General features: G+C 47.1%; 1 protein-coding gene across 6 annotated transcripts in view; it reads right to left on the reverse strand.

Annotated features, from left to right (window-relative positions):
- Positions 1-22,323, reverse strand: part of bcar1 (BCAR1 scaffold protein, Cas family member) — a 361,830-nt gene that overhangs the window by 111,386 nt on the left and 228,121 nt on the right. For 5 of the 6 annotated variants that reach the window (XM_072518297.1, XM_072518300.1, XM_072518301.1 and 2 more), the window contains exon 2: positions 2,009-2,761. In XM_072518297.1, coding sequence (XP_072374398.1) covers positions 2,009-2,761 — 753 coding nt within the window. Of the gene's footprint in view, positions 1-2,008; positions 2,762-13,339; positions 13,360-22,323 lie in introns of those variants that run through there. The other variant, XM_072518299.1, reaches the window with a different exon arrangement.

The raw sequence follows: 22,323 nt of genomic DNA on the forward strand, positions 1-22,323 counted from the left end.
CCTACTTCAGGTTTTTCAAAATAACTTATTCCCCAGCTCCACCTCCTTTGGCTTCCCTTCAGAAAAGTGTCAGTTTTGCTTCAGTGATGCCACACTTGTCAGAGTCATTAGGTCATGGGTTCGAGTCCCACTCCAGACAGATGAGCATACAATGTAGGTAGACACGGGTGACAAAGGGAATTATACCGAGGACAATTCTGTTCCCTTGCTTATATGTAAAATAGCCAAAAGCATGATTCAAAGAAGAGCAGGGAAGTTCTTCAGGGCAGTATGGTAGCATAGTGGTTAGCACCATTGCTTCACAACGCCAGAGTCCCAGGTTCGATTCCCGGCTTGGGTCACTGTCTGTGCGGAGTCTACACATTCTCCCCGTGTCTGCGTGGGTTTCCTCCGGGTGCTCCAGTTTCCTCCCACAAGTCCCGAAAGACATGCTTGTTAGATGAATTGGGCATTCTGAATTCACCCTCTGTGTACCCGAACAGGCGCCAGAGTGTGGCGACTAGGGGATTTTCACAGTAACTTCATTGCAATGTTAATGTGAGCCTACTGTGACACTGATAAAGATTATTATTATTCCTGTGGCCTGACTAACATTTACTAGATGTGCTTTCTACATTATAACAGTGACTACAGTTCACACACCCGTGATTGGCCTTGAAATACTTTCGGACTCCTGACAGCTATAAAGACCACTTCGTAACAAGGAACACGTGCATATATATCATGTATTATATTGTCTTTAAGAAGTGCCTAAAAGCATTTCACAAACAAAGAAGTACGCTAACTGTTACAAAGACAAACGTGGCAGCCAGTTTGTGCACAGCATTGTAACACAAATAGCAATGAGGTACTTTTAGTAGTGTTAGCCGACTGTGAGAAATGTTTGCCAAGATACTGACAGAATTCCCTGCTATATCAAAGGACATCATCCCCTCTCTTAATCAAAGTGGGTCTTTAATATACAACTTTCTGCCTTAAAGCCAAGAGGGCTACCAGCTGAATCAAGCTATATGGCACATGACTAACTCTCCACATTTTAACATGTGGTATTTGACAATCTCACCTTCACCAGACAATTTGGGTGATTTAATCCATTCCAGTCATTATCTTAAAACTCTAACTAGATCACCTCAAAACATTGTCCTTTTTGCAACAAAAAAAAAAAAAAAAACTTTCCTTCCTTACTTTAATTCTTGATACTCCAAATTATTTTCACTGGTTTCTGCACCTTCTCAAAAGCCTGTCACGATTAAAAGGCTAGGACTGTACACAGTATGGAGCAAAACCATTAAAACCAAGAGGAGCATTTTAGACTAATCTGCTCAGGTGGGGGCATGTTCAGGTCAGAAGATTGTATTGACCCCACCCAATTTTATGCCACAATGTCTTCAATGGGATCTGACCGATCTGACCGAACTGGCCCCATTCCCATTAAACAGGTCAAATTCAAATGAACCAAATACCTTAATTGTCTCTTATGGCATTTTACTCCACTGCCAACACTTTCATAGGTGAATCAATTGAGGTAAAGAGGAATAAACTGAAGAACCTCAATTATATTTTTTATTGCAAATTGTTCTTTTAAATGGCTTACTTGTTATGGTGGGGGCACTTTTTCCAAATGTTCCAAAATTAAAGAGACCGAACCCTAACTCTACAAACTCCTTTAAAGGTTGCTGTTTCTGTGCTTGGTTAATTGGTCTAGATTTTCCCCGGAGGCAATAAGTTTGAGGTGAGCAATGCAATAAAATGGAATTATCAAAATTAATAACTATCTACTGACTTTGTGTTTGATGTGTTTGAAGTAACGTTTCTACAAGTTTTTTGCTGAAACTTCTCATCTTGCACTCAACAGGACAATTTGCATGGATACTAAATGTAAAAGGGAACAACAATTCATACTTCATGAGAAGAGAGTGTTGATTGGTTGGCAAGTGGACTCTGATTGGGAGAGGCGTTGCCATGGAGAATCAATTAGCTGGTGCCCGACAGCGTGTAATTCACCTACCTTTCCCGCTGATTTTGTTCCTTCCCAGTTCCTCTTTTCCAGGGAAGGAGGTACCTGGTAGATATCTTGTGGTGGATTCATGGATGGAGGTACTTGGTAGATGTCCTGGGCAGGATTCACAGATGGAGGTATTTGGTAGATATCTTGCCCAGAACCCAAAGATGGGGGTACCTGATAGATATCCTGAGGTGGACTCTTCGATGGTACCTGGTAGATGTCCTGGGCTTGGTTCATAGATGGGGGCACCTGGTAAATCTCCTGTGTTGGATTCATGGACTGGGTCAATTGAGATGTTGTCTTCTGATACACGGTCTGTTGCTGCGATTTTGTTGGAGTAACTGGGTATTTGTTTGACTGGTTCTGTAGTGAAGGAGGAACCTGATACAAATTCTGCTGTACTTTGTTTGATGAGGGCATCATGTAGACACTGTCTCCCTGGTAAACAGGGTGCATAGCTGTATACTGCGAAGACGGGGGTGGCATTTGGTATGCATTTTGTTGCTGGTAAGGCAGTGGTGATTGTGGGGCCTGTTGCGTTTGGCTGGAATTTGACTGTTTTTTCTCATACATTCCCACAAGGATCTTTAGGCGGTTGCCAGGTACGATACCTTGTCGCCCATGTAGAGAGCAGAGCCACCATCCGTCTAAACCTCCCGTGTTACGCTCCAAAACAGTCATGATATCCCCTTTGCGAAACGTGAGTTCATCTGGCGATTCAGCCACATTGTCATACAGGGCTTTTGCCAGCACATTCTGAAACAAATTAAGAAAAGAATTTTAGGTGAGTCTTTCATTTCTAATTCTGTACATAAAGAACGCACTTAAATACAGCACGTCTGAATCAGACATTACCTGGAGTTATTTTGCACCAAATATCTTTTGCAGTTAAAGATTTTTCTCAACCAGATTTCAAGTACAGGCATGAATCAATTTATAAAGTACTTGGCTTAATGTGTTAATCTGTGAATTTATAATGCAGCGAAAGTGGTGGATTTCTCTCAAGGTTTATTGAGAAATCATGACCTTATAATCACACTTCACTTCGCTGCAAATTGCGAATGGGCAAAACTTTCTCCCAAGGTTTTATAAATTCAATTTCCACAGAGATTCTACTGTGCAAGAGGAGGCCCACTGGATCTGCACCCCCCACCCCCCCTCCCTCCAGAAAAGGCACTCTACCTCGACGCACTTCTTCACCCTCTCCCTGTGACCCCACCTCACCTGCTCACCTTTTGAATGCTAAGGGGCAATTTATCATGGCCAATCCACCTAACCTGCACATCTTTGGACTGACCAAGGAAACCATAGCACCCGGAGGAAACCCACGCAGACATCGAGAGAATGGGAAAAGTCTACACAGAGAGTCACCCAAGGTTGGAATCGAACCTGGGGTCCTGGGGCTGTGATGCAGCAGTGCTCATAACCACTGTGCCATTGTATTGCCCTCACCATTTACAGACTAAAATTTAAACTGTTCCATTTAGAACTCTCCATATGCTGAGTTAATTTATCCAAAATAAAAATGTAGGTCTAAATACTCAATGAATGGACTAAGTTATCTCAGGGAGATATTTCACTCCCAGTGTTCAGAACAGTATGGTAAACATTTGAATAAGCACATTCTCCCCGTGCCTGCGTGGGTTTCCTCCGAGTGCTCCGGTTTCCTCCCACAGTTCAAACATGCGCAGATTAGGTGGATTGGCCATGCTAAATTGCCCCTTATTGTCCAAAAAAAGGTGTGTAGGTTACGTAATGGGATTATTGGGTGGAGTGCTTTCTCAGAGGGTCGGCACAGACCCGATGGGCTGAATGGCCTCCTTCTGCACTGTAGGAATTCTAGCAATCTATGAATAAGCAAACATAAAGGGCGTGATCGACTGGCCGCGTCCCGCCGGAGCTGGGGCGCAATGTGGTCGGCAGCTCCCAGGAGAGGCCTCCCCCGGGAATCCCGACAGTTGTCAAGCCTCACAATCTGGCGCGGCTGAAGAACCCACTTAGCCATGCTCACACTGGATCTAACGGTCACTCGGCATCTACCAGCCTCGCTGAGAAGACCCCAGCTGGGCGCCGTTCAATACTGGTCCCCACAGACGGGACCAGGCGGTACCTGGGGGTCTCCCAGGCGGTACCTGGGGGTCTCCCAGGCGACCGGAGGCCCCGGGTGGTCGGCCTCCGGGCAAGGTGGCACCCTGGCACTGCTGATGCCATCTTGGCACTGTCAGTGTGGCACTCTGGCTGTACCAACCAAATGCCAGCCTGGCACTGGCAGGGTTCCAGGCTGGCAGTGCCAACATGACAGGCGGTATTCCACCCGCACCAGGATCAGGTCCATTCGTGCCTTGCCCACAGTGAAGTGGGGCACGGGGGGGATAATGACCCCCTTGTAGGTGAGTTGGGGGCTCTGGGGTTTGCACGGAGGAAGGGGTGGGAAGGGTTTGAGACATTGGGATGCCATTTAAAAATGGTGTCCTGATCGCTTCCTGCGTGGAAGAGCTCCGCTTCCTGGAGCTCATCAGTGCAGGAAATTACACTGAGTGTAGCTTGGGGTGGTAATGGTGGTGGTTGGGGGGGGGGGGGGGGGTTCCTCGCTGCGGCTATTAAAAAAAAAAGAGTGCACTACAAGCGCTGAAATCGACCCCGCTAATCCCACCCAGAACAGATTTTCTTTTTTAGTTGGATCGCACCCAAAGACTGGGACAAAGGCTGTACTAAAACTTTACAATGTACGGAGACTACATTCTGCTATTATGCACAGTCTGTTGCACCAAAAAAGATCTACATACATTGGAAATGATGTAGAGCTGGACGACAAGTCTGATCAAGTGGAACAGTAAAGTTTGCAAAAATGAGTGTTTAAAACATTAAATAACAGGAAATATATATATGGACAGCACGGTAGCATAGTGGTTAGCACTGTTGCTTCACCGCAATAGGGTCCCCGGTTCCATTCCAGCTTGGGTCACTGTGTGTGTGGAGTATGTATGTTCTCCCCAGATCTGCATGGGTTTCCTCCAGGTGCTCCAGTTTCGTCCCACAAGTCCCGAAAGACATGCTTGTTCGGTTAATTGGAGATTCTGAATTCTCCCTCCGTGTACCCAAACAGGCACCAGAATGTGGCGACTCGGGGATTTTCACAGTAACTTCATTGCAGTGTTAATGTAAGCCTACTGTGACACTAAGATTATTATTATTATTATGTATTTGTCAGAATGAAAAGCACCTCAAGGCACTAAAAGTCATTATTTCAATTAGTTTGGAAATTAGATCAAGAGGCACAAATGAAAATTAGTGAGAAGTACTTATTGTAAAAACTAGGAAGAACAAAGAGTGAAATGTTTGAACTATTTCCCAGGGTGACAGAAAAGGTAACACATTTGGATCTTCAAATTAAACCCTGGGAGAGTTAAAGTAGACGAAGATCTGGAAAAGTAAATGTCCTTTTCTCAATGCTTATTTATGTAAAGTGGTGCTACTGCCTCGATCCCAGTTGATGTTATACCTGGACGGGAGATCCCAGAATGTAACATTGGCTCAAAAGGCCGTAACTTAGAAGCCGAGTGAGTGCACGCGGAGGAGGCCTCCTGCATGGGGACCTCCCTCCGGGCCCTCACCACGGCAGCACTCATCCCCACCCAAAATACACTCCAGCAGCCCGGTGGTGATAGCCACCCTCCAGTCCTGGAACCAACTACGGCAGCAATTTGGCCTGACCAAAATGTCGGACAAAGCTCCCATCTGCAACAACAATAGGTTCACACCAGCGCTGACTGACGCCACCTTCAAAAGGTGGGGACAGGACGGAGGGACACTGACAGTCAGGGACCTATACACGGACGGCAGGATCGCAACGCTGCACGAACTGACAGAGAAATTCCAGCTAGCCAGGGGGAACGAGCCAAGGTATCTACAACTCAAAAACTTCCTACGAAAGGAGACAAGGACGTACTCACAACCGCCACGACAGACATTACTGGAAGAGTTACTGGACGCAAGCATACTAGATAAAGTAAACTGTAGCAACATGTATGACCGACTGGTAGAAAGGGCCGACACCGTACTGGACGCAACAAGAAAGAAATGGGAGGAGGACCTGGGGATTGAAATAGGGTGGGGACTCTGGAGCGAAGCATTGCACAGGGTCAACTCCACATCCACGTGTGCGAGGCTCAGCCTGACGCAGCTAAAAGTGGTACATAGAGCCCACTTAACAAGAACTCGTATGAGTAGGTTCTTCCTGGAGGTGGAGGATAGATGTGAACGGTGCCAAGGAGGCCCGGCCAACCATGCCCACTTGTTCTGGTCTTGCCCCAGATTTGCAGTGGCGGTCTTTGAGGGCAGGGAAAGGATAGCCGGAAGGAGGACACGGGATACGATAGCAAACTTGGCATCTCCAGGAACAGAAAACAAGGAGAAACAGGCGAAAGACGGGAGGAACGGCTGAAGTGGAGGTGGGCGCGAGACGACAACGGCAGCGAGATCCGTCCGGGAGAAGCAAGTGACAACACCAATATCAAACCCATTCGAGTATTGCCCAATGTAATTGTTTCTCCGGCACCCAAATGTATATTTACCTCCCCAGTCTCCATCCCCCCCACCCCCCCACCCACACACACACACACATAAACAGTTGCCTACTTATGTGTTGTAAATAATTTTGCCAGTTGTACAGAGTTGCTGCTGTTGAGCTGGTGCACAATACCCTACCAGTTATTCTATCTTATTTTTTATTTTATTTATTTTTTGGGGGGTATGTTTGTGTGTCCTTCTCTTCTATATATATATATATATATATATATTTCTTTTCTGCGTACATAACGGTAAATATACTTTGTTCAAAAACCCAATAAAAAAACGTAACTGTTCTTTTTTGTTTATATACAATTTGGAGGAACAGAGACACAGGACCGCTAATGAGCTTTAACAACAATGATTAAACATGAAAAAATTGGATGATACAATGTGCTTTATGACTCATAGACCCATAGAAATTACAGTGCAGAAGGAGGCCATTCGGTCCATCATGTCTGCGCCGGCTCTTGGAAAGAGCACCCTCCTTAAGCCCACACCTCCACCCTATCCCCGTAACCCAGTAACCTCATCTAACCTAAGGGCAATTTATCATGGCCAATTCACCTAACCTGCACATCTTTGGACTGTGGGAGGAAACCAGAGCACCCAGAGGAAATCCACGCAGACACAGGGAGAACGCGCAGACTCCGCACAGACAGTGACCCAAGTTGGAATCGAACCTGAGACCCTAACGCTGTGAAGCCATAGTGCTAAACACTATGCTGCCCTCCTTACCTTAATAATTACAGGATTAACATGGATTACAAAATAAATCTCAATCTACAATGGTCTCATTAACACAAAGTCCCTTTAAGCATACAAGGTGACTGGACAAATACACACTCCGCTCTTAATCCAAGTTAATGGGCAAGATTCTCTGGCTGTGTCTGCCCTTCGTGCGAAAAAACAAAGTTTATTGATTGCAAGGGACAATAGTCCAGAAGCTGCTGGAGCAATGCAGAGCTTACATCTTCACTACATGGCTCCCCAATGTATTCCGCTCAGGAGGAGACTCCGTCTCTGGGGTGATCACTCACACTCAGTCCCCATTGGTCCCCAGAGCCAGGTGACCCTACTCTGCTGTGCTGTCTTAAAGGGACAGGCACCTCGATCCACTACAAAATTTTTCTCTCATAATAATGCTTTGTTTTAGTGGTTAGCCTTCTGAAATCCAGTCCTGGCTTACAAATTTTAACTCAAACTTCTGCTCAATTTTTAACAGTCAATCCAGTCCAGGATTTTACACCATCCCCTTTTAGGTTCCCTTTGTCTGGATTGCTTTTACACAAACTCCAAGATCCAGCCACCAGTTTCCGCAGTTATTTCAACTCATGTTTCACAGGCTGTAGTAAAATCTCTCAAACCTGAAAATCACTTCAGATATCATTCTTCAGCTCCTCTCAGCTTGGTCTGTCTGTTCTAGTATTTTTAATCTCAGACTTCTTGGAAACCTCTCTTCATTTTTATGTTTTCCTTAATTAGCTGTTCTTCAGATCTCTTCACTTGTTTTCTTAACCATTACTCCATGGCTCGGCTTTTCTTCTAGCAAAGCCTTCAAAACCAACTGCTTCCAGCAGAGGTATGAGAGCTGCCTTATCTCGCACTACCTATCTCCAACTGCAATCAAATTAGTTGAACTAAAACTTAAATGTTTCTCTATCTTACAAGACCCCAGTTGCTAAGCAACACACACGTGCTTATGCCTTTTAGTTATTGTTCTCGAGAGAGCCCTCTCTAAGCACAGCAGAGACACAGTTGGAAATTAAGCAACCCTCATACATACAAACATCTTTGTCCAGAATGACTCTAACTATAAGGTTTACACTTCAGGCACCCAAACATTAAATTAAGCCCACTTAAAACTATACATTATTTCTAATGATTACCAATACAAACAAAACTCCCACGAAACAACCTTTATTTTACTAACACTACGCAATCCCAAGGTGTTCCATTCCAGAGAGAGGATATTGGGGCCTACAGTCAGTGCTATAGTTTTTGGACACCAGTGATGACCGCTTCGGAGAGACTCTTGAGAATCTGGCCTGCCTGATATGGGAAGGACATGTTTGGAGGGACTCGTCTGTGGAGAAAAGCAAATCTAAAGCAAGGAGCACCCAACTTTCATCATGTTGTTTTCCAGACCAAACATTCATCTTCTGGGGCAACACGGTGGCGCAGTGGTGCTGCTGCCTCGCAGTGCCGAGATCCCAGGTTCGATCCCGGCTCTGGGTCACTGTCCGTGTGGAGTTGCACATTCTCCGCATGTTTGCGTGGGTTTCGTCCCCACAACTCAAACATGTGCAGGGTAGGTGGACTGACCATGCTAAATTGCCGCTTAATTGGAAAAAATTAATTGGGTACTCTAAATTTATTTTTATTAAACATACATTTTCTGCCCGCAGAATATGTCAGCTGTCAACGTCTGATGATAAAATTCTTGAAATATGCCACACAGCAGAACTCGCTGTGATTTATTACTTTTATCTTCTAATTTTCCAAAATTTCTTTATTCATGAATACAAGGTTCCTTTTAAGACTTATTAACCTCAGTTTTGTCACAACACTTTTCCTTTTATTGACTGTTTCATGTACAAGGACAGCAGTCTTCATCAGTGCCTCATCTAAGTGAGAGGCATAACCACATGACTATGGCAAGCCAGATGTGCCAAGCAGACTTATTACATTTCAAAACCCAAACACTGACCATCCATCTACCAAAGTATAGATGTCTAATTTTCTTCCTTCAAAATCAGCCCTTTCACCCTAAAGGTTGATGATAAACTGAGTGTCCATATGCTTGAACACTTTCACAACATATTTGTAAGTGTGAGGAAATTTGTACTATGGAATAAATGGACCCAGTTATAAGATTGCGGACTTTCTACCAGAGACCATACTCCCCAGGATCTATTTTTCACCCTTTGTTTGAATGTATATTCGTTTGAATATATATTCATATGTATAAAAAAACATAAAGTTCCATGAAATCAATGAAACGTTCAAATGCAAAAGCTCTGTAGGAACTATTCAATACCAATTATCTGGGCGTTGGTTTGTGGTATGAGAGTCATTCACACAAATACGTTGGTGCACCTCACAGGTGAAGATCAAAATCCACGTGGATCAAGCGTGGCAGGGCAGATCAAGCGCGGCGGGGCAGATCAAGCGCGGCGGGGCAGATCAAGCGCGGCGGGGCAGATCAAGCGCGGCGGGGCAGATCAAGCGCGGCGGGGCAGATCAAGCGCGGCGGGGCAGATCAAGCGCGGCGGGGCAGATCAAGCGCGGCGGGGCAGATCAAGCGCGGCGGGGCAGATCAAGCGCGGCGGGGCAGATCAAGCGCGGCGGGGCAGATCAAGCGCGGCGGGGCAGATCAAGCGCGGCGGGGCAGATCAAGCGCGGCGGGGCAGATCAAGCGCGGCGGGGCAGATCAAGCGCGGCGGGGCAGATCAAGCGCGGCGGGGCAGATCAAGCGCGGCGGGGCAGATCAAGCGCAGCGGGGCAGATCAAGCGCGGCGGGGCAGATCAAGCGCGGCGGGGCAGATCAAGCGCAGCGGGGCAGATCAAGCGCGGCGGGGCAGATCAAGCGCAGCGGGGCAGATCAAGCGCGGCGGGGCAGATCAAGCGCGGCGGGGCAGATCAAGCGCGGCGGGGCAGATCAAGCGCGGCGGGGCAGATCAAGCGCGGCGGGGCAGATCAAGCGCGGCGGGGCAGATCAAGCGCGGCGGGGCAGATCAAGCGCGGCGGGGCAGATCAAGCGCGGCGGGGCAGATCAAGCGCGGCGGGGCAGATCAAGCGCGGCGGGGCAGATCAAGCGCAGCGGGGCAGATCAAGCGCGGCGGGGCAGATCAAGCGCGGCGGGGCAGATCAAGCGCGGCGGGGCAGATCAAGCGCGGCGGGGCAGATCAAGCGCGGCGGGGCAGATCAAGCGCGGCGGGGCAGATCAAGCGCGGCGGGGCAGATCAAGCGCGGCGGGGCAGATCAAGCGCGGCGGGGCAGATCAAGCGCGGCGGGGCAGATCAAGCGCGGCGGGGCAGATCAAGCGCGGCGGGGCAGATCAAGCGCGGCGGGGCAGATCAAGCGCGGCGGGGCAGATCAAGCGCGGCGGGGCAGATCAAGCGCAGCGGGGCAGATCAAGCGCGGCGGGGCAGATCAAGCGCAGCGGGGCAGATCAAGCGCGGCGGGGCAGATCAAGCGCGGCGGGGCAGATCAAGCGCGGCGGGGCAGATCAAGCGCGGCGGGGCAGATCAAGCGCGGCGGGGCAGATCAAGCGCGGCGGGGCAGATCAAGCGCGGCGGGGCAGATCAAGCGCAGCGGGGCAGATCAAGCGCGGCGGGGCAGATCAAGCGCAGCGGGGCAGATCAAGCGCGGCGGGGCAGATCAAGCGCGGCGGGGCAGATCAAGCGCGGCGGGGCAGATCAAGCGCGGCGGGGCAGATCAAGCGCGGCGGGGCAGATCAAGCGCGGCGGGGCAGATCAAGCGCGGCGGGGCAGATCAAGCGCAGCGGGGCAGATCAAGCGCGGCGGGGCAGATCAAGCGCGGCGGGGCAGATCAAGCAGGGCGGGGCAGATCAAGCAGGGCGGGGCAGATCAAGCAGGGCGGGGCAGATCAAGCGCGGCGGGGCAGATCAAGCGCGGCGGGGCAGATCAAGCGCGGCGGGGCAGATCAAGCGCGGCGGGGCAGATCAAGCGCGGCGGGGCAGATCAAGCGCGGCGGGGCAGATCAAGCGCGGCGGGGCAGATCAAGCAGGGCGGGGCAGATCAAGCAGGGCGGGGCAGATCAAGCGCGGCGGGGCAGATCAAGCAGGGCGGGGCAGATCAAGCAGGGCGGGGCAGATCAAGCGCGGCGGGGCAGATTAAACGTAATAAGAAGTCTTACAACACCAGGTTAAAATCCAACAAGTTTGTTTCGAATCACTAGCTTTTCCTTCTTTGCGCCTGGGGAACATGGAAGACCTGCACGTGGGAGGGCACTTTGTGCACAGCCCAGGCCAGGAAATGTCAATATTCTGATCCAGCTCACCTCTTGACACCCCAAGGGCAAAATTAGCCCTTGTGCTGTTATATGGTTATATTATTCCATTATGGTTTAAGAACTATATGTTACATCTATGTATAGAGCATTGGTGAGGCCACACCTGGAGTATTGTGTGCAGCGTTGGTGTCCTTGGCTGAGGAAGGATGTTTTTGCTCAGGAGAGGGTGCAGCGAAGGTTTACCAGGCTGATTCCTGGGATGGCAGGACTGTCATATGAGGAGAGACTCGGCTAGTTCGAATTATATTCATTGGAGTTCAGAAGAGTGAGAGGGGATATCATAGAAACTTACAAAATTCTAACCGGATTAGACAGCGTAGATTCAGGAAGAATGTTCCCGATGGTGGGGGAGTCCAGAACTAGTGTCATAGTTTGAGGATAAGGGGTAAGTAAACCTCTTAGGACTGAGGTGAGGAGAAATGTCCTCACCCAGAGAGTGGTGAATCTGTGGAATTCGCTACCACAGAAAGTAGTTGAGGCCAAAGCATTGTGTAATTAATTTCAAGGAGGAATTAGATATAGCTCTTGGGGCTAAAGGGATTTTGGGGGGGGGGGGGGGGGGGGGGGGGGGGGTTGCTGAGGCAAGATCAGATATTGAACTTGATGATTAGTTATGGTCATAAATGAATGGCGGAGCAGGCTCAAAGGGCCGAATAGTCTCCTCTGCTTCTATTTTCTATGTTTTTATACATAAATATCCAGAGTGCCACATTACTCACTACTGCATATCAAACTAACAATGTACCAGTTGGCAACACATGGTGTGACCTGAGAGTACATTTGATGATGTTCCAACATCAGAGTTTAAAACTGTGATTATTTAAAACCTCTGGGAACTAAAAGAATTACTTATCCATTCTGTTTATAACAGTTATGTTGTCTGATAATTAGTAGAAGAAACATTAAAATTGAATATTTAAAAGTTATTTACCAGATAACCACTTTAATGGGTCAAGTGGGTTATGAGGGCAGAGAAGATGTCCTAACAAGTCACATTTTCAGTCCAAACTAGTCCCCACTAGAGGTGGGTGAAAATCGTTCTTAGGGAACAGTTAATGGTCCCGAGTATTTAAGTTGGAATTGGGCTTTTAATTGTTTAACAGATTGCACTTATTGTTTAATAGACTGTACCAATATATAAAAGGGATACAGGTGGCACTGTTTTCTTGTTGGAGAAGTGATTACTGAACACAATAAACTTGGGAGTTCACAAAGTCAAGACTTGTTTCCTCATTCTTACTATATTGGAGCTTAACAATCGTGCTGTGCAATATTTCTTACAAAAACATTACCAGTCGCATCAAATTCTTCCATCCGCGAAGCACTGAGCTAATTTCTTGAAGATTAATGAATTAATTGAAGATTAATGAATTTCAAACCGTTAACATGCATGGTTCTACAATAACAGCATGAGCCCAACTTGAAAGTGTTACTTACTATACCTGGTAGGGCAGTAAGTGGTGTTCTGTCACAGATCTATCAACATGTTAAAACCATACCAATTTCTAAATTTCTGGCCCTGCCACAAAAACTCTGCGTCTCGGTGAAAAGTATCTTGCACCGGGGGAGAAAGGGTTTCACTTAAAACAATAACCGTCCAGGAAAATGAATTGCTGACACCGAGCAGTCATTCAAATCAAAAGTTCTGAATGTTATAAACCAGGAGGACAAAGTGGGAGCAGTGTATGAATGGGAGCTGAAAACCTGAGTGAAATTATTGTAACTCACCTCAGATATTCATTATTCTGTCTATACTGTGGTGCATGCTCTGCCAAAAAACAAACCATGTGTTTTTAACAGATTTTCCTGTGGACATTCTTTTATTTTGTATCTGAAAATTTGTATAAAAATAACGTAGACAATGACATCAACATGGTATAATAAACATTTCCCCCCCCCCATCTCAATCTTCACACACCCCAACCATACAACAACAATCCGGCCCCCTCCCCCCTTGGAATACTACATCTGCTGGCATTTTAATTTTCCCCGAGAAAGTCGACGAACGGCTGCCACCTCCGGGTGAACCCGACCATTGACCCTCTTAAGGCGAACTTTATGTCACTAACCCAGGTCTCTACACTCGGGGGCTACGAGTCCCTCCACATTAACAAGATCCGTCTCGGGTTACCAGAGAGGCAAAGGCCAAGACGTCAGCTTATTTTGAGGGCAGCACGGTGGCGCAGTGGGTTAGCCCTGCAGCCTCACGGTGCCGAGGTCCCAGGTTCGATCCCGGCTCTGGGTCACTGTCCGTGTGGAGTTTGCACATTCTCCCCGTTTGCGTGGGTTTCGCCCCCACAAGCCAAAGATGTGCAGGTTAGGTGGATTGGCCACGCTAAATTGCCCCTTAATTGGAAAAAATGAATTGGGTACTCTAAATTTATTTTTTTAAAAGACGTCAGCATCTTTCGCCCCCTGAACTCCCGGCTCTTCCGACACTCCATAGATCGCTACCTCCGGACTCGGCACCACCCGTGTTTTTAGCACCGTGGACATTGCCTTAGCAAAACCCTGCCAAAACCCTCTCAGCTTCGGGCATGCCCAAAACATGTGGACATGATTTGCTGGGCTTCCCGCGCACCTCGCACACCTATCCTCAACCCTGAAAAAGTTGCTCATCCTAGCCACTTTCATGTGTGCCCGGTGGACTACCTTAAATTGTATCAGGCTGAGCCTGCACATGATGAGGAGGTATTAACCCTGCTTAGGGCATCCACCCATAGACCCGCCTCTATCTCTCCTCCTAGCTCGTCCTCCCACTTGCCCTTAAGCTCCTCCACCGGAGTTTCCTCCGCCTCCTTTCCTGTGGATATTCTGAGAGCAGTGGAGGTGCATCTGCTGATAATATGGGTCAGTGTGTGTGTGCAGTGTCCGGTACTATAGTAATAAGAGGCTTTTCATCTCCTCAGGCCTAGCTTAATCGGAAATAAAGTACTGCCCTCATTGAATAAAAAGGGCACTACAGAAATCTCAGTGACAATGCTTACATTTATAGTATGTTCCTCACAAAAAAGAAACTTCTCAATGCTCCATACAAAAGAATTCCTTTTGAAGTGGGGATATTTCCTACATTAAAAGGTACTTCATTACCATAAGTTACTGCTGTTGTTGCTAAGAGGGCAGCTATTTGGGATGTCTTGAAGTTGTGAAAGTCACTATATAAATCAGAGTTATTTTGCACTCTCTTTCTTTCTTTCTTTCAACAGCAACGAGATGAATGGCCTTTTAATCTCTTCCTTTGCAGTGGTATCGGATGCAAGACCCAGCTTGACAACACTGGGGAAACTTCTTGCCTTTCTTCCAACAGTGTCGTGGGACACATAACATTGATTCAAGCCAACAAAGCAGACAGATGATTCCTTGCTTTAATGTCTTATCTGAAGGACAGTGCAGCACAATAATGTACCACATCATTATCCTAGATTATGGTAATAGATCAAATTCATATTTGCTTCCGAGATAAGAGTACGAACAACTGAACCAAGCTGACAATGAGAGATGGTCTTCCAATGGCTCAATGATTTTATATCAAGCCGTACAGTCTAGGAAGGTCCCTGCGCTGTGAAGCTGACCTCAAGAGGATCCCACATCGAAAGCACGACCACTGGCCTAACTGTCCCCGGATTTAGCGTGGGAAAATAAAACCAGGAATCCCACTTCTCATCTCAATCCGCTGCCCTCTGCTAGAACAAATGGACCTTAGATGAGGACGGGATTGTGCATTCAGCTGCAATACTTCACACGGGAAAATGACCAGCTGATCACACGTCTTGGACGAAGTAATGAAATGCTGCCCATGCACGCTGCACTGTAAAAGCCACCATGCATCTTTTGGCCGAGAGTAAAATTGGAAAATAAAAAGTAACTCATTTCATATGCTCCCTAAGCTGCCTGCATTCCATAACAGAAACGCTTTAACTGGTTAAAGGCAAGGCAGTAGTAAGACCTGTACAAGTCCAGGACTTCACAACTACTCCGTCTCCGAAATATATACCCGTTTGCAATGTGGATTTTAACACAGCAGTTTTCATCCACTTTGGAATCTGTGCTTTCATATATGGGTTCAAGTCTGGCTTTGTCCTGAACAATGACTTCCTGCCGTAATTATTTGCTACTTGGTCCACCCACAAGAGTGGTGCAGAGACTGAGTAAACCGTTGACCTAAACAAAAACTCCCCATTGCCACTCCTGCTGGATTTGGCAATATGCGGCTGTTAACCTTCCCAGAAGCAGGAAGTGCCATTTGCATGACTCATGGGTATTCCAGCTTCAAACATCCGGAATTCTATTGCACAATTAAAACCTGGGTCAGTAAAAGTGGGAATACAAATTGAAATTTGAGGAACTTTCTCCAATATGGAATTTACCATATTTTAGATTCATCCTGTTTTCTGGTTGGTGAAAAAACATCTCGGGTCAATTCAACTACATGGGTACAAAGTCCCATAGCGAACACGTTTAGCCATGTGTTTCCCAGCACTCGGAGCGACTCGCATTGTATAAAGGGGCCTCGGCAGGGAATGCGCAGCCAAGGCCGTACATAGCCCCGTGGGAAGCTCCGCTCGCTCCTGAAGCAATGCTCGACAATCCCCCCCCCCCCCCCCCCCCCCGCTTCCCCAGCCCAAACTCACTTTGGGAGGGCCCCCAGCCCCAGCCGCCCCCCCCCCCAAAAAAAAAAACCCATGCAGGGTATCACCTGCCCGATCAAACACATGTGCATAAATGCCAGCTTGGCACCTTGTCAGTGCCAACCTGGCAGTGCCCATGCTAGCTGGCAATATCACCTAGACACCTTGACAGTGCCTGGCTGGCAATCAGGTGGCACTGCCAGAGGGCACCAGCAGTGACAGGGCATGCAGCTGGGGGCCTCCGATCCCCTGGGAGACGCCCAGGTGTGCTGTTGCTTCTGGTCCCTGTTTGTGGGGACCAGTGCTGAACGGTGCTCACCCAAGGTCTCCAGGTGAAGGGATGAATCCCAAAGCCTCAGGAATCTGCATATTAGAGTGAGACAAATGTCTCGCGCGAATATTCAGATTTACCAAAAATTGATCACGCCCACAATGGGTGGGATTTACATCACAATGTCTCGCAAGATCATGTTGGATCTCGCGAGGCGTTGCGAACCGGGTAGATTCCGGGAGCTGGTTCTCCCAACTTTTAAAGGCCACGCTGCGCCACAGTGCACTATTTTTTGGGTGCAGCGAGGCCATTGGATCATTATCAATTGAGGCAATTCCACTTAGCACATAGATAGACTTCCAACAGCATGTCTTCCTCCATCCATTTCCACCTGTGTAACATCGCCCACCTCCGACCCCACCTCAGTTCATTTGCTGCCGCAATCCTTACCCCATGTGATTGTCACACTTGGTTGCACAATGTTAATATTCCAGAAATTCTTTAGCAAAGGTGGAAGAAGCTCTTTGTCTAAGATGGCTCTGAAGGGAAGAAGGATGCTGCCCCTGTCAAGATCAAGGCTAAATCTTAGGCCTTAAGAGCAAAGAAAGCCATTTTGAAGGGAATTCAATAATAATAATAATCTTTATTGTCACAAGTAGGCTTACATTAACACTGCAATGAAGTTACTGTGGAAAGCCCCTAGTCGCCACATTCTGGCGCCCGTTCGGGTACACAGAGGGAGAATTCAGAATGTCCAAATTACCTAACCTTACAGCGCGTCTTTCGGGACTAGTTGGAGGAAACCCACGCAGACATGGGGAGAACATGCAGACTCCGCACAGACAGTGGCCCAACCAGGATAGTCACAGGCAGAGAAAATAAGGATAACGCCTTCCTTCAGGAGATCAAAGACACTCCAACTGAGGGAGAACCCAAGTACCCGGAAAGAGTGCTCCCAGGAGGAACAAATTGGACCATTATGCTATCATTAAGTTGCCTCTGACCACCAAGTCTGCGATGAAGAAAACCGAGGACAACAATACCTTAGTTTTCATTGGTGACATCAAAGCAAATGAACATCAGATAAAATAGGCCATCAAGAAACTGTATGATATTGATGTAGCTGAAGTAAACACACTCATCAGCCCCAACAGTGAGAAAACAAACCCACAAATGTTGAAGGCCATCAAAATCCAGTCACTTTCAAAGAGTTATTGGTTTTTCACAAATTAAAAGACATCTTGCGTAACTGGAGTTCCATCACTACAACACCCAAAGTCCAAGACATGGCACTATTGAAAGAATAATAAAGGAATTCTCATGGTGTTCTGGCCAATATTTTATCCCTCAAATCAACATCACCAGAACCAAATATATGGCCACTTACTTCATGAATATCTATCAGACCTAGTTTACACAAATATGTTGCTGCATTTCCCTACATTACAATGATGAGCATTGTGCTCACTGTAACAGGCTTTGAGACATCCTAAGGATGTCAAAAGATGCTATATTAATGGAAGTGTTTTTATTTATTTATTTCCACGACTTTTCATCAGGTTCAATAGTTATTCATCAATAAATCATATTTAAACATTCAGTCTTCAAAGGTTTAGTTACTATGGTGAGTCCGCTTCACAATCGCACACATTTTTCTACAGTTATTAGATTTGACCTCATGATGTCATAGGAATTGCCTAGACACAATGAAGCTTAATTTTCATATTACCAACATCCGAGGGGAGGTTGAAAGGAATTGTGCTATGTTTTTCCAGGAAGGCTTTCACACTGGCGCAGGCCTGGATTTGTCAGAGATGGCATATACCACCCAGTAAGCTATCATGACAACAGTGCCAACCTCTCCTCCAAAACCCAGGAGAGAATTAAAGATGGTTCCCCGAGCTGAATGTTAGAACCATAGAATTCCTATAGTGCAGAAAGAGGCCATTTGGCCCCATCAAGTCTGCACTGACCCTCTAAAATAGTACCTTACCTAGGCCCACTCCCGCATCCTATCCCCGAAACCCCACCTAACTGGCACATCTTTGGACAGTAAGGAAATTTGGACACTAAGAGGAAAATTAGAACAAACTTCTACATAGAGAGCATCCTGTCCAGCTGCATCACAGCCTGGTATGGCAACTGCTGGGTCCAAGATCGCAAGAAACTGCAGAGTGTGGTGAACTCAGCCCAACGCATCACACAAGCTTGCCACCCCCACATTGATTCTGTATACACCTCCCGCTGCCTCAGGAAGGCAGACAGCATTATCAGAGACCCCTCCCACCCAAGCATTACCTTCTTCCAGACCCTTCCATCAGGCAGAAGGTACAGAAGTCTGAAGACCCGCATATCCAGGCATAGGAACAGCTTCTTCCCCACAGCTACAAGACTCCTCAATGACTCCCCCTCGGACTGATCTGTTCCCTGTAAGAACATTATTCATGACGCCCTATGCTGCTCTTGCTCATGTATTTGCTTTGTTTGGCCCCTTGTTCTGCACTGTAACCAATCACTGTTTGTCGATGTACCATTTGTCAATGTTCTCTGTTGATTATTCTTTTGTCTACTATGTACGTACTGTGTACGTTCCTCGGCATGTACTTAGGTACATGTGACAATAAAATCAAAATCAAATCAATCAATCAATCAATCAATCAATCAATCAATCAATCAATCTTAGCATGGTTAATCCACCTAATCTGCACTTCTTTCGACTGGGAGGAAGCTAGAGCACCTGGAGGAACCCCACGCAGACACAGGTAGGAAGTGCAAAGTCAACACAGACAGTCAGCCAAGGCTGGAATTGAACCCGAGTCCTTGGTGCTGTGAAGTGTTAACCATTGTGCAGCCCGTTAGAAAAAGATTGAAACCATTGCTTTCAACCCGCAGCCCAAAACCCTTACAAAGAAACACCGCCATCCCTTCCCCAGCCCCTGGCTCAGGCTGAACAAGACTTGTAGCCTTGGTGACCTCTTCAAATCTCTGACCCCATACTTTCATCATCATGAAGATCGCCTCCTGTCACTTGCCTAGCATCATCTCCCACCACCTTCCACTGAGCGCATCCACTGAGACTCATCCAAGCTACTGCGGCATCTTCTCCATCTCGTGGATTCCCAGTATCCATCCTTCAGGTTCATGTGCGACTCTGACAATCGGCATCAGTCGACTATGTGGCTGCGAAGGCACCACAGCTTTTCCTGAGGCTGGCCTTCCCTGACCTAAACTGACTGTCTGTCACTGGCATTCGGTAGCAGGAAGCTGGGCTGAGTTTTCTGGTCTCGCCTCTCTTTCCCAACATTCCTGTTGTTAACATGACTGAGACCGACTTAGCACTGCACAGACCGAAGGATGAAAACAGTCATCCTCCAACCAGCAACAGAGCTAGAGTATTCTTGAGTATGAGAACGAGAGGGTGGGAGGGTTAAATAGTGTCTATCTGACAGGATTGGGTTTTTGTCTTAAAATGAGGGAGGTTGCTACATTCTAGGAGTGAGTGTTTGCCACCACCCCCCTCCTCCTGACATGATCTGCAGCACACAACATCAGCTAATTCATGTGCCATGACCTCACTCCAGCTTTCTTTTAAAACACACATTGCCCTTATGTCACCCAACATTAATACTGTTCAGCCAGGCCTGAAATCATCAGTAAAATCAGCTGGTGAACGCAGTCAATGACACTTACAGGAGATATCTCATCATTATTGAATCAATAGCTTACTTACCCTACAGAATGTTTCTTCTGATTGTTATTGTAATACTAGCAGTGTTTACCTTACCATAACCCTTTTTTTTTCATTCAACCGCCTGGAATGTCTGAAGACTGTGTAATTGTATAGTCTGTCCCAGCTCGCTTTCTCAAACTTCTGCTGAGCTTTGCCATAAGTGTCAGCAGGAGCCACTGATGAAATGAGATCATATTCTGGTTGGCGCACTGACACCACTAAAGGGTTTACACAGAAAGCATACAAACATTTTCTCTCAGTCTCTCAGACAGAAATCAATTAACCCTTTCCAGCTCCACAGACGAAGCACCAAGCAACCATACTCTCAGTTGCTGGCACTCACCTTCATACAGTGAAGAAAGAACAAATTCTCTTCTCTGCTCTACTGATGCCCAAAGTAACGTATGGCATGACACGGGAGCCAAATACCAAGCAGCAAGATATCAAGTTTCACCCTTTGGCTCTCCACAATGTTAAGCCAAGTCGGGATGGCACAATCAGCTTGGCATCGCTGGGCAGGGAGGAGAGGCGATAGCAAGCCTAGCCAAGCTTTCTGCTTCTGATCGTTGGCCCAATAACAATCGGTGTGGAGGCCAGGATCAGGAGAAGGCGTGGCATCCCTGCATTTCCCCAACCCCCGCCGCCTGACTCACACACAAAGAATGCCGGCTGGGAGCTTGTGAGAAAAAGAAACAACAGCGGCAAGAGAGGATGAGCTGAAGAAGGGGCAGAGATGGCCAATGTTACACAGCTGGAAACAGAAGGCTTTTGAGGATATTCCAAAGGGTTGGACACCCAGTTCAAGGTCGAGCAAGATGCCAAACCAGTAATCTGGTTCAGTCCAAAATAGTGGCTGGAACCAGTGGTGAAGCTGTGGAGTTTATGCTGTAGGTTGAAAATTATGGTTTTGGTCTTTACAGCATTTAGCTAGGAGAAAGGACACTTCACCTAAAGCCGGACACCGGAGAAACAATGTGATAACAAGCAGTGAAGGAGTCAAAATCAGAGGCTGTACTTTGACGAATCACTGGTTTCCAGTTGGGAGGACATACGAGGAGAAAATTGGTGTGCAGAACAGAGGACTCAACAACTTCAGAATCTGTTCCAAAACTGCTCGGCAGCACAGTAGCACAAGTGGATAGCACTGTGGCTTCACAGCACCAGGGTTTCAGGTTCGATTCCCCGCTGGGTCACTCACTGTGCGGAGTCTGCACGTTCTCCCTGTAACTGCGTGGGTTTCCTCTGGGTGCTCCGGTTTCCTCCCACAGTCCAAAGATGTGCAGGTTAGGTGGATTGGCCATGCTAAATTGCCCTTAGTGTCCATAAAGGTTAGGAGGGGTTATTGGGTTACGGGGATAGGGTGGAAGTGAGGGCTTAAGTGGGTCGGTGCAGACTCGATGGGCCGAATGGCCTCCTTCTGCACTGTATGTTCTATGTTCTATGCTGGAGTGAACATGCTTTCCCACTGTGCCCTCTCCAGACCGACGTTGTGCACAGGATAGAGTTGAATGGCCACAATGACGTATCAATTGAGCTTTTCCTTCCAACAGGAAATGTTCGAAGAATTGTGTTCATCTATTTGCACTAGTCAGATTCAAATGCAATTGATTCAAAGTTGGCCTAAAACCAACACTGAAGAGGTGAGAATTGCTTAATATGAAACACGAGCAGAGTGGAACTGTAACTCTGACCACTGCATTCCTTTCATCAAGTAAACCCCAAATACATGATTTATGGTGAAAGCACTGAAAATGACGGACGCTTAGCAAATGGTTAAAGCAGTCCAAAATCTCTCAATTCTGTCCTTTATGAGGAGGATAGATGCTGAATTCTGCAAGCTTGCTCTGTCTGCAATAATAAAATGGTCCCAAACAATCACAATCTCGAAAAGTAAACCAAAAGCCACTCGCGCAATGTGCTGTCATATTTACTTAGTCATTCTGTGTTGGACTGCCAAAGCAGACTCTGATGCTGCATTCTTCTTTTGAAAAAAAAAGATTAAAACAAATTCCTGACTTCCATCAGGATTAACCCCCCACTATAAAAGTTTTTTCCTCGCCAATTTATCTTTTCATCCTGACTT

Source organism: Scyliorhinus torazame, chromosome 10, assembly GCF_047496885.1.
Source record: "Scyliorhinus torazame isolate Kashiwa2021f chromosome 10, sScyTor2.1, whole genome shotgun sequence".
NCBI lineage: Eukaryota > Metazoa > Chordata > Chondrichthyes > Carcharhiniformes > Scyliorhinidae > Scyliorhinus > Scyliorhinus torazame.